Source organism: Amphiprion ocellaris, chromosome 7 (assembly GCF_022539595.1).
Source record: "Amphiprion ocellaris isolate individual 3 ecotype Okinawa chromosome 7, ASM2253959v1, whole genome shotgun sequence".
Classification (NCBI taxonomy): Eukaryota; Metazoa; Chordata; class Actinopteri; family Pomacentridae; genus Amphiprion; species Amphiprion ocellaris.
In genome coordinates, this window is record NC_072772.1 from 29346401 (window position 1) to 29358915 (window position 12515).

At 39.3% G+C, this 12515-nt stretch overlaps 2 protein-coding genes across 4 annotated transcripts; one reads left to right on the top strand and one right to left on the bottom strand.

The window, feature by feature from the left end:
- Window positions 1-5: 5 nt before the first annotated feature.
- usp16 (ubiquitin specific peptidase 16) lies at window positions 6-5891 on the bottom strand. 3 transcript variants are annotated; one of them, XM_023262918.3, is made up of 18 exons: window positions 5753-5891; window positions 4908-4974; window positions 4612-4808; window positions 4422-4525; window positions 4213-4325; window positions 3881-4116; window positions 3711-3806; window positions 3467-3597; window positions 3275-3362; window positions 2743-2824; window positions 2511-2602; window positions 2381-2434; window positions 2113-2280; window positions 1331-2000; window positions 1013-1107; window positions 780-866; window positions 546-690; window positions 6-461 (listed from the first exon to the last, which is right to left on the bottom strand). In XM_023262918.3, exons 2-18 carry the CDS (start codon window positions 4966-4968, stop codon window positions 340-342), a joined length of 2541 nt encoding a protein of 846 aa, XP_023118686.2. In that variant the 5' UTR covers window positions 4969-4974; window positions 5753-5891; the 3' UTR covers window positions 6-339. The 3 variants fall into 3 exon arrangements, with proteins under 3 accessions (XP_023118686.2, XP_035800654.2, XP_023118685.2); XM_035944761.2 differs by lacking the exon at window positions 5753-5891 and adding an exon at window positions 5234-5409 and having other exon boundaries at window positions 3467-3594; XM_023262917.3 differs by lacking the exon at window positions 5753-5891 and adding an exon at window positions 5234-5408.
- Window positions 5449-9501, top strand: rwdd2b (RWD domain containing 2B). The gene is made up of 4 exons (XM_023262920.3): window positions 5449-5953; window positions 6067-6134; window positions 6765-7133; window positions 7233-9501. Exons 1-4 carry the CDS (start codon window positions 5744-5746, stop codon window positions 7483-7485), a joined length of 900 nt encoding a protein of 299 aa, XP_023118688.2. The 5' UTR covers window positions 5449-5743; the 3' UTR covers window positions 7486-9501.
- Window positions 9502-12515: the final 3014 nt, after the last annotated feature.

Genomic DNA, 12515 nt, shown 5'->3' on the forward strand with positions numbered 1-12515 from the left:
ACAGGTTCTCTCATTATGAAGCATTTAATTGCATGATATTGATTAAAAAATAGACATTAGTTTTGTTCCCAGACTTTCATTTGTCTCCTGAAATGATTAAATTCCGCATCACAATCGGTCCAATGTCCATCTTGAGTTTGATTGCACACCTTGCCATATTCCCACGAGTGTGAGAAACAGATTCCTGTTTAGGACTGTGTGACTCCACAGTGACAAATATGTCACCGATGTCAAATCCCCCCTCTGTATGATCACTGACATTTCATCACATCCTTACGTGGTGGAGCTGAAGTAGCAAGTTGATTTATATGGATTTCCTGAGTAGTGAGGCACGTTCAGTTAAAGGATCCTTTCATAGAAAAGGAGGTAGGCTTGGCAGCTCTGGACTTTGCTCTCGCTCACAGGCTGAACACTTGTATCGCTGATATGGAACCAGGACCCTCTGGGTGGTTCTGCATCCCCTGAAAATCAGTGATAAGTTAGTGGAGATAAAGATTTGGGTCCACGTAAGCATTCTATTGATTGTCACTCCTAGGTACACCTACCTGCTGCAACTCCATTGGATGAGGGTTTAGGGCACTCGGGGCGTACTTTCACATAGGCTGTGTAATGACCCGACCTCATTGTTCCACTGTGCTCTACAATACCGTACAAACTGTACAAAATCTGAGTATCTCCATCTGTTATACCCTGTTTGGGAAAAAATAGATTTGTTTGTGCTCAGAAATTCACAAATAGGCGTGTAAGAGTATCGATATGTAATAAAATCTGTTACTTACCTTGCATTTAACTGCACAAAAAGGAGCGAGATCCAGTATCAGGGGGAAGTTCACATGTCTGTTCACTTTACAAATACTGTATCCATTCTGGAGGAAAACAACAAAAGTAGTCTCATGAAGATTCCAGAAAGTGTTTCAATGGATTGCAAAAGAGAGAAAAATGTCAAAACAGTCAATTTGATCAAAGATGTTTAAAAAAAAAAAAAAAAAAGTGCTGACATTTTCTGTTTTACCTGTTGAAATCTTTTCAAATGAAGGGTAAGGACTGGTGGTGGAGAGGAAATCAGCATTTGTTTCAAGGCATCAGTGTAGATATTCTTCTTAGATCCTAAACATAGACATTGAACTTTATTGATCCCAAAATGATAAAGGAAGTTGCTTCAATAAAAATGCAGCAAAACATTAGGAAAATGTTTCAGATACATATTCATTGGCATCATGCCTTGTTGGAATTACTAGATTTGTGATCAACAGCCTTTTTTTTTTAAACAATATCATAAATACAAGCAGATTTACAATAAATCCTTATTATGGAGAGAAATGCTACATGCCTCCAGCCTCGTCTTTCTTCAGCTGCTGCTTAGTGCAGGTGACACAGAGCAGGCTGTTGTTCTGTGTGAGGGTTTCTACCTCTGTGAACTGAAAAAGGCAGGACTGTACTGAACAGTCCTGTTTCTCTGGAGGTGTCCTCATAGCTAGTGTGCTGAACGCCAACTCTGGGTCTTGGTCCAATACTGTATATTCTTTAGCCTCTTGTCCTTCTTCTTCAGACACCACACTTTGTTCCATACCATCAGAGTCTTCTATGAAGGCATCATCCAGGGTTACTTTCTCCATTTCATCTACCAGCTGTGTGTCCTCATCTCCTTCCAGATCCATGTTGGATATTTCATCGCATAAGGTGTTGTCCTTTGACTGCTGCTCCTCTGACAAGACAGTAAAACGGTTGCTGACTGACGACATATCTGATGAGTTGTTGTCAGTCACGGAATCCTCATCATCTTCTTTTTCCTCCTCAACCTGGATTGTGTCAAGGGCCTTCTGATCCTGTTCAGACTCACTGACTCGGGCAGGATTTTGTTCTTCCTGTGTTCCATTGTCTGCATTTTCATTTTCCTTTGGATCTACGGCAGCTTCTGTCTCTTCACTCTCAGTGTGACTTGGAGATGTGAGACTGTCCAAAGTGACTCTGCCCTCAAGCTTTTGCTGCCTTTTTTGATGCTGTAGGTCAAGACAAGGAAAAAACATAGACTATTTAGTTTACACTCATCCCTTAAGACAATGACTTAAGGAGGGAGACAAAAGCTTCCTTTGGATTCATTCACTCAGATACCTTTGCTTGCTTTTTTGCCTGCTTCTTAGCTTTCTTCTGCTGGTACTTGCTGCCAGTCCCAGTGGGAATGTCATCATTTCCACTGGTCAAAGCAGGGCTGTTTCTGCCATCTTGGCTCAACTCACTTGTCTTCTGAACTGCTTTTTTTGGATTCTTCTTTCTGTATGCCTGTAACATACGGTCACAAAAGCGTCCAAAAGCAGTTAACAGAAGCAAACAAACAAATAATTACACAACAAATTGTCAAAAACACTCATAACTGCTTTACCTCATCAGAAACAGGAAGGGAAAGATCCAGAAACCTCTCTGTGACTACAGACACCTGTTAGAATAATGGACGTTATTAGTATGACTTCAACTGGATAGGTTCTCTTTTAGTTTTTGGTTATTATACATACCATTTTGCACTGCTGGCACATTATAGTGCTGGTCGTCTCCCCACCGAAAACTTGGTCAACAAAGTTTTTGACAATTCCATTTTTCTCATACTCTGAAATCATAATGTACTTGTCAGTGGGCCACTTTTCTCAAAAAAAAAATAAAATAAAAAAATTTGATAGTATAGATTAATGCATTTTATTTTTTTACTGAAATGGCACTAAAAGATGTGTAATTTGCTCAGTTACTTACCCTTTACTAGTGCTTTCAGCTGATCTCCCTCTGTACCTTTTCTAGATTGTTTCAATGCCTCCATTATCCCCGAGCTTAGTCTCTGTAAACAAACAAATCTTTGGTGAAGAATAAGGAGACCTTGCAGATATGAGATTTAAAGCATGCACACAGAATCTCAATTTCAGCCTCTTTACACTTTGATTTTAGCTCTTATGAAACCTTTGCTCTGTGAAAATTAACCAACCCTTTGAGCAGCAGAATCTCTAAAGTAATGAAATAAGAGGGAAATAAAAGGCAATTTGGCCCTAAATGTGGAGTCTGACTGATTTTCTACTAGTGAGCTTGAGTAAAAAATGTACACACAATGCAATTCACATCAGCTGACTTACATGCAATGTACCTACTGCAGCACTTTTCTGATGTCATAACTTTCTATTACCAATGTTATTAATAGGTAGTGGGACAGCTGTCCAGTTTTAAGTACACTTTATAGTACAAATCTTTTACTAGTATGATATATGGAGAAATTTGTTTTAAATTGAATGCACACTTTAAGTTCCTCCGTTCGCATCCCATCCAGCAGGTATCGCAGCAGCTCCTGGCTATCTTGCTGCTGAAATCCTTTGAACCTGGCAGCCCTGCAATGATAAGATAAATCCATGAATAACACTTAATGCAGTAATGCAAGGCGGCATATTTGAAGAGCAGCTTAAGTTCTACCTCAAACTGTAGCAACACTCACTTTTTACAAACTTGTGTGAACAAGTCCCGTGGTGTTACAACACTCTTCTTGGATTCCCGGATCTCACTGAGAAGTTGACACATAGCCAAAGTCAAGGATCCAGGCTGCTCTAACTGCACTGCAATGGGCTGCTGCAATCAGGATAAAAGCAAGTCTCTTAAGCAATAAATAGTGTGTATTAGATAGGCTACATCTATTATTTATAAAGTTAAAATCAATTATTTAAAGTATGATGGCAACACACCAGCTCTAAGGAGTCATCTGGTTTAATGTTAAGACTCATTTTTTCTTCTGTCACTTTGTTGAGAGTCTGTCTTAGGAGCTGTGTTTGGGAGAGATTCTGGAGAAGACAATGATGCCAATTATTAACTTTCATTTATCTCAAGACTAGCATTCTATAAGGCACGATCTTACCTGAATAACTGCATTAAAAAAACAAGTGTTTCCCAGGTTGCTCAGTCCTTTTACTGAAACACCACGCTTTTCTTCAGCTGTGTTGTTCTGTGTTTGTGATTTCCCAGCACTCTCTTTCCTGGTGTTTTTCTTTTGGTGATCCTTGTTTTCTTTGTTTTCCTTGTCCACATTTTCCTCTGCTTTTATAGTGTCTGTCTTCTGTTCAGCTTTCAAGAAGTCAGTGTTCTCTTTCTCTCCTAAATATGAAAACATGTGTGCAAGGTTAGAAGCCATTAAATCCAGTGATATATTTAGATTCAAAAAATAGCAATTAAACTTCAGAATGTACCTACCTTTTGGTGCTGTTTTTATCAGATCTGTAGATGTTTGCTTTTTCAGGTTGGTTACCAGCTGAGCCAAATGCCCCGTCCTTGAGTACTGGACTTCATCATCGCATATGTAACACCTGCAAGTTTGACAGTACATTAAAAAAGAATATTTTTTTCTCATTTCAAGCACCAGGTCTGAATCTGTGATTGTCACACCACAACAACATACTCACCACACACTCCAGTTGTCCAAACTGATCACCAGGCAATGTGGATCTGACCGAGGAGTTTCATAATGTTTAATGGCATGCTTGTTCTCAGAATTTCGTCCACATCCCTGGTAGAAAAGACAAGATGGGTCATTTAGAGAAGAAGCTACTTCACACTGTCAAACTGAATGATCAGTGAGAAGAATAAACTCACTCTGTGGCCACATTTCAAGCACATCCACATCCCTCCTGTTTCTTTATCCTCTTCAGCTTCCTCTGGCAGAGTGGTGCTGATATTTTCCTTATTTTCTTCATTCTTACAATCCTGACAACTTGTCCAATCAACATTGCCAGAAAGTTTCTTAAGAAGAGTTTGGTCTGTTCCCTTCTTAATATGTCTGCACGATGGACCTATAGAGATAAACAATTAAAATTAAAAAGAGGGAAAGTGAAACTAGGCCTTCCACAGGTTGTTTTATGCCATGAAGATTATCATGATATATTCTTTACCTGTCAGGTCAATGTCATCCTCCTCTCTGGAGCTCTTGTCTTTCCCCCTTTTCTTTCCCATTTTCACCTAAGCACATTTAGAGATGAATGGAAATCAGACACAGGAGTCGAATGAATTAACGCTAGCTTTGGCTAATAACATCATCATATTATACTGCTATAAACAGAGTTTAGTGCCCATAAATTCAGTGCCAGAAGAGCACACCAAGTCGTGTTACATTACACTTCATGACTATGCCCATGGTCCTGTCAGAAACGAAGCCTATAACATTCAGGTTTTCAGTTTCGTTTACTTTGAATGAAATCTGTAATCCGGCTATACTCACTTTACATTACTGGTTATAATGAGAAAATGGAAGCGTTCAGGTTAGCAAACAAGTTTACAAAGTTTAAAATTCGCAAAAATCACTCCGCTGATTTGGCAGAAAAAAAATCCCACTTGACACATGCAAACAGAGGAACAAAATGTGATGCTGCCACTGTTTCTGCTGCTCAGTCCGTGCGTTTCCTGTGTGCGTCGCTTAAAAGAGTCCGAGTTGAAACAAACCTCGCGTATTAGCTCGTGTCGGGAATCGGTGGCTTTCAAGTGCTGAACTAGATTATGTCTTCTGCTTTCGATATCTAGTTTACATAAATATATTTAATTGTTTTAGGCTTAAAGATATTCATGTAAAGAGTAAAACATTTTGATGTTGACGACACGAAAATGTCTTTAGTTAGCCGAAATGACAGCGTGAAGCGACAATATCTGTTTTTGAGCAGAAAGCTGTTCAGAGGTTAACAGTTCATATATTCACGGTTATAAAAGTCGACGCTTTTGTCCGGGCTTTGTCAACATGTCTTACTTGGAGTGGGCTGAGTCTCAGCTTGCAGAGATTGAGCTGCTAACCAGCATGTTCCCCACGCTAGATGAGCTGGAGCTCACCGACCAGCTGGCACTAGCGGAGCTCCGGGACTACGTGGAGAGTTCAGCCTCAGCAGACAGCCCTCCTCCCTCCAGACCGCAGTTTCTCATCAAACAGAAGCTGGACTGTGCAAACACGGAGGTGGTAACCGACCAAGACTGTCACAATATGTCACAGTGATTCAAAATAATGAATTTTGTTTTCAATAATTTTGTTGTTTTTTTTGTGTTGTCTTATTTTATTGTTCCATTCAGACGGAGGTCATTCTGTCCTGTGCTTATCCATCTGAATATCCCAGTGTGTTACCAGAAATAACGGTTCGGTAAGCCCCTTTCCACATCATGTCAGTTTATAGTAATTAATCTCATATAAAAACAAACAAATTAAAAAATGGATACACTTAACTAATTACTTTAGTTTGTCATTTAAATTTGTAAAACACTTGCAGACGCTCTTGGTATTTTTAAAAGTTATGGTAAATCTGTTGTTTTTAATTTCCACTGATCTATTGATGAGCAACAAACCGAAGACACAGGAGGAATGATCTAAGTGACAGGCTGAAAATGCAAATTGTAGCCTTGTTGAAAGTCAAGAAATCTGCAAAGCTGAGCACAGACAGCAGTCACATGGCTGCATGTAAGGACGTTTACTTGCCACTAGATGATATGTTTATAATTATACAAAATGCCGCTGCAGCAGGAAGTGAAGAACAAAACCTGTAATTTGCTAACAGCATGTATAGTGAATCATCCTAATTAACTAATTAAGAAGCCTGTCATCTTCTTGAGATTCTGTTATTGTTATGTTCTGCTATGATACGGTGCAGATATTTTTGTCATATGATAGGTAGTATTTTCAAGCTCTCTGTGAAAAACCTTTGCTCCCAAAGATAGAAAGTTCCAGTTGGCCTAAATGTTTCTGAAATTTTCTGACAATATGTTACATTTTCTAGGTGTTCCAGTCTCAGCAGGGCCCAGCAGACAGAACTCCAGACACATCTCAATGTATACCTCACAGAAAACTGCCAGGGGGAAGTATGTGTTCTCTCTGCTGTGGACTGGGTGAAAGACAACTTGCAGGTCTTCATTAATAAGAGCTTATTCACGGCACCGGTTTCCAAGAAAGAGCCTGCCTCTTCCCAGCCACAGGAAGTTTTCAGCCGACTGTGGATCTACAGTCACCACATCTATAACAAGTCGAAGCGGAAGAACATCTTGGAGTGGTCCAAGGAGCTGTGCCTGTCAGGATTCAGCATGCCGGGGAAACCTGGTATTGTGTGTGTGGAAGGTCCTCAGTCAGCCTGTGAGGAGTTCTGGTCCAGGTACCTTGAGTGTTGTTATTTTTAGCAGCTGCTGTCACATCCAGAAGTTGGGCGAAGTGCCAAGTTGATTATTTTTCCAAACTTTTTCCCATTTCGCAGAGTCAAGGTTCTGACATGGAAGAAGATCATGATTCGACATAGAGAAGATATTCCCCTTGATCGTCAGGGCGAGGACAGCAGGACTGTTGAAAGTATAGACTCCCTGCGCAAGTTCACCGGCTTTGAAGAGGCAATGTTTGACCCCCATGGGAACAGAGGTAATCACATGGACCTTGGGCAGCTCTATCAGTTCTTAAATGAGAAAGGCTGTTGTGATGTCTTTCAGATATATTTCGGGATTGAAGGGAGGTAGTGGTCAGACTTAGATAATAAATATATAGTTATTTGACAGGTGCCTTGCCAGTGAAGTAACTTCTTCTGAAAGTACACATTTTTGGTCAGGTGCTTATTAAAGTGAGATAAAAGTCAGAAAGACTGCTTCTACAATCTGGGTAACAGTGTTCCTACTCTTTGTAGTTAATTGGCATATTTTTCAAAAAAGTAGCATTAAAAAGATGTTTGAGAGTTTTCTCAAGGACTTCAGTTTTATTTGCAATTTTAATACTCCTGCATGTGCAGCAGATCACACCTTGCCCTAGGTGTTTCTTTTCTCAAATGGCACCAGAGTGTATTACAAACAGGCTATAATAGGATTTTCAGGTCTGATACCACTTTAATAATTGGACAACATAGTCAACAATATGCTGGATATCTGTTTTTGAAATCTGTTGATTTTTCTTCTCATGAATTATAGATAACATAACCATGGAAATCCTTTCTCCAATTTTCTTTGAACGATTAGTTGTTAGATAAATTGTACGTTATTGAGGATTACAATCTGGCAGTTAAAATGTGTGGATATTGAACATGAATCTTAATTTTACCCCCTCAAGTCAGATATGGAAAATAAAAAACATATTCATATAGATTTGTATGTTGATTTTATTACTCAGGGATCATATCAAATATACAGTATTGATTGATATTTTCATGAGCAAAATGCTAATGCATGAACTGCTACATACAGTAAGCACTCATACTGTACTTTTGAAAGGCTATATCATTTCATTCCATGGTTGTCGCAGACACACATAATTTGTACAAATAATCTCCTCGAAGGAGTTTGAACCCTGAGTGAGCACATTTCAGACTCTGTTGAAAATTAACTGATGAAACTAATGAAAGCACTGCTGTATCATCAGTGCTTTGATGCTAGTACTGTACTTGAAGACTTGATGAAGTCTACTTCCATTTTAAGTTGTTTGATGAAAGGAAATAATAAGGACACACAACTTGAAACCAATGCTAATTTTCAGTAGTTACATGTATTACATTGAATACAAACTAGCTTAATCTGTGATGCCCAGCAGATGGCAGCATTATACAATGAAATTTGGCAAACATGGCAACCTTAGATGTTATCTGTTAAACTGTTTAAAATGGATACAATGCACAACTTAAATCTAAAAGACATAAAAGAAACATGTAGGAGTAGTAAATTAATAATTTAGTTCAATGCAATTTCAGCTGTCATTTGGATCAAATATAAAAATTGTGCTTAAAAAACTGTAATGAATCAACCATGTTGATCTGTGGCCTTGTGCATTTCAACAGCAGTGTTTCAAGCTCTTAAACAACCCACACTCTTCTATCTATTAAGTCATTTATACATCAATTTTAATCGAAATTTATCCTAGAAATGCTAATTAATGAGCAGCTACTAGATCCAGAGATGGCTTTGAGGAGGGGGTTGCTTATCGTGCTTTTAGTCCCAGGCCTGAGAGATGCTGGTTGTCTGAAGGTTCTGGTGCTCGTGCTGATGTTACGGGTTCTCGTTTTGCTCTCAGAGAGTGGATGTTCATTCTGGTCAGAGGTCTAATTGCCCAAGTGGAAGGACTTTTAACTTAGGTCTTTAGAAGTCTCATCAGAGGACCCTTGTGTTTGTTTATTAAGGAGAGCTCAATTCCTAGGTGCCTTCCTTAGGACTTAATATACTAAATTAGGATGAGCAACCTCTTCTAACCCCTCATTTTGCATCTCTTGGTCTAATAACCTTTCCCTAGTTAGCATTTCTACCAGAACGTCTGTAAGCAGAATCAGTCAGCAGATTACTGTATTGCACATATGGCTATGATTAAACAGCAACACAGCAACTTAAACTGGTTTTATTTTGGCCTGTTTAGTTGTAACTAGTCTGTTTGAGGACAGATTAGTTGCTGTCATAATGATGTGCATCATGATGAAAGAAGACCAATGGAATATTGAAAGCCAGCTTTTGTAAGAAATCAGTTGAAAAGATTTTGCAATAAAGACAGCTGCTTTTCTTCAACACCATTAATTTGTTTTATTTCATGCACAGATCCATCCATCCATCCATTATCTATACACCGCTTAATCCTCACTAGGGTCATGGGGGGCTGGAGTCTATCCCAGCTGACTCAGGTGAAGGCAGGGGACACCCTAGACAGGTCGCCAGTCTGTCGCAGGGCTACATATATAGACAAACAAGCACTCACACATTCACACCTACGGGCAATTTAGAGTAATCAATTAACCTCAGCATATTTTTGGACTGTGGGAGGAAGCCGGAGTACCCTGAGAAAACCCACGCATGCACAGGGAGAATATGCAAACTCCATGCAGAAAGATCCCGGGAAAGCCGGGACGCGAACCAGGGATCTTCTCGCTGCAAGGCGAAAGTGCTAACCACTACGCCACTGTGCAGCCCTCATGCACAGATGAGTTTTAAAATACTTGATCAATCTCTTGATTTGTTTTTCTTGCTGGTTAGTCTGGTCTGTCCTTGGTTGATTTAACTACACAGCAGTGTATCATTGTAGAGGCACAGGATAGCAGACATGTCCTAAAGATTGACTTCCAAATGCCAAAGTGTTAATTCCAAGGAAACTTGCCAAGGATTGTTTGACTTATGGCTAACTAGAAAGCTTTTTAGTGCTCTTTTGCTTACTCGTGCACACTGTAAATGTCCTCAACCTTCATTCCTTGAGTAGCTGAACAGATGGATAGCGCTTGTGATATTCCGGTATATGATCCTGATAAAATGACTGCTGTTCCAAATAAAGTCAGGTATGACTTTGGATAGTCAAGTGGAAAATGTCAGCCTAGTCCCTGCCACCTACTCCTTTTCATCAGAAGTTTATTGCTGATCTCTACCTGCCTAATATAACTGTAGTAAATATGTTGTTTTTAATAGTTTTGGCTTCATTGTCTTTAATAATGATCTTAGGCAGTGTAGCAGCATTACTGACCAGTACTGCACTTGTAACTGACCTTCAGATTCTTTATTCTCCATACTTACTTATTTATGGTTTTTTTTGTTGTTGTTGTTTCCAAACTCGAGCACTTATTATATATTTTTAATATGATAGTGTTTACATTAACAGTAACAGTTACATTATCAGATGAATGGATGCATTGTAGGTAGACCAAAAGATGTAAGGCAGTTAGAATAAATCATAAAATATCTGTCTGGGTGCATATTCTCTGCAGTTAAAAACTGACTTCTGTGATACATACGTAACACCTTCCCAGGTGAAGATCTCCCAGGCTTGTGCTGCAAATTCACTTCATTGCCCTCCAATATTGTCCTAAATTTTAGGGGTTGTATATTTAAAGACAGGATCTCAACCAACATCTCGTAGTGAAGTTGAGCTACCTCCTCTGGAATGAAGGCCTTCTCCACTAGCAACAAGCAAAATCAACCAAAAAAAACATGTACATTTAAGAAAAAAACATTACATTTTAGGGTATGAGAACCAACTGTTGTCATGTGATGTGACTCATCCAGTTCTACCACTCTTCTCTATGCAGTTTCCTCCTGGAAACCCTGGAGGGACAAAATTTCTACACTGTGTACTCAATACAAATGTCTCAGAGATGGAAGTCAGCACTGTCGCCAGTGTCATTATTTCAGTTCATTTTTGGAGTGCAGAACCAAAGCAATGAAAAAATATCACTGGCACTACCCTTCAACTTCCAGGGAAGGAACATGACCACTGCGCTATATATAGCTACTCTGTGCATTTTATAGAAGTGGGATGATTATCCTGCCTGTCTGGACACAGTGAATTTGAGCTCCATGTCAATGAGATGGTTCAGCAGATCAAGGTTCTGCAGATCTGGAAATTTATGGGGTGCTTTCCATTCTCAGGGGCCTCCGTGACTCTAACATCATTATCACAAAACTGCAGACACAGGATTGGTGCAGGGGTGAAGGTTGGGGCAATGGTGGCATTCATTTCCCTCCACTTACTTGCCTCACAGCGTCTCATTGTTCTGTGACATATTAATATCTTCACATTAAATGAAAGCGGGGAACTGAGCTGTACCTAAAGAGCTAAGACTGTTGGTGAGGCTGTTGTATACCTTTTTATCCCTACTGTTGACTTACCGGGTCAACACTAAAGCTGAATCATAAAAAGGACTTTCAGCTTCTCAATCAGTCAACTTTTCTTTTGGAGACTGTGACCCACTGACATTTCAGGAATATTCCAGGTCTCATTATGGAGCTCATCACCTGTATTGACTTTCCACACAAGTATTCACAGCCCATGTTTGATGCAATGAGCTATCGATCAAAACCCAAACATGTAGCCCTGGTTTAATGAGCCAGCCCATATGGTATAAGAAGCAGAAGTACTGCACATATGTGAAATATCTCTTCCTTCAGAGCAGCACATGATGCATAGTTCTTTTGACTAAAGGCAGCTTTAAAGCAGATGGAGTCTGCATCTGCAAAAAAAGTTTATGCTGTTTCCACTGTTTTCTGTTGTTTGCCCTACTTGGAACGACACCATTTTATCTCTCCAGTATAGTCACTATAGCAATGATGAAATGCTTTTGAAAATTCATTGTGAATAGCATCTCTTGTTGATGAAGAGTAAATAGCTTGGAAGATGACTGAAGAAATCATTTGTTATCCCTTGTTCTTGAAACCCATTTTGGCAACTCTTTGTGAAAATCATTTTTACATTACACTTCATTCACACATGATTTAGTAGTATTTTTCTTTTTTCATCATTTCAGACAATAACCCAATTCTGTAGGTCTATTGAACTGGTCATGCATATAATTGAATTAGTTTTGAGCGTCATGGTGAGGTATTTTAACATAGGGATTTCATCATGTCTCTATAGCTGGCACTCCTTCACAGAGCCAAGCGAATACAAATAGTATTGTTTTGAATAACTTGAAGCTGCAAACACTGAACAGAAGGTTTTGAGAATAACACAATGAACAGTTTCCAAACTTTTGCTTGTATCTTCACAGTCATGAAAAAGACATACACCACGGTGGATTCATACCAGATTGCTCTGTACCTAA

Bases quoted from the DNA above. Each gene is read 5' to 3' on its own strand.
- rwdd2b (XM_023262920.3), top strand. From the start codon at position 5,744: ATGTCTTACTTGGAGTGGGCTGAGTCTCAGCTTGCAGAGATTGAGCTG. The intron at 6,135-6,764 runs GTAAGCCCCTTT...TACATTTTCTAG, and splicing joins TTACCAGAAATAACGGTTCG to GTGTTCCAGTCTCAGCAGGG. The intron at 7,134-7,232 runs GTACCTTGAGTG...CCCATTTCGCAG, and splicing joins TGTGAGGAGTTCTGGTCCAG to AGTCAAGGTTCTGACATGGA.
- usp16 (XM_023262918.3), bottom strand. From the start codon at position 4,968: ATGGGAAAGAAAAGGGGGAAAGACAAGAGCTCCAGAGAGGAGGATGAC. The intron at 4,117-4,212 runs GTAGGTACATTC...TTTCATATTTAG, and splicing joins GATAAAAACAGCACCAAAAG to GAGAGAAAGAGAACACTGAC. The intron at 2,281-2,380 runs GTAAAGCAGTTA...CGTATGTTACAG, and splicing joins CCCTTCCTGTTTCTGATGAG to GCATACAGAAAGAAGAATCC.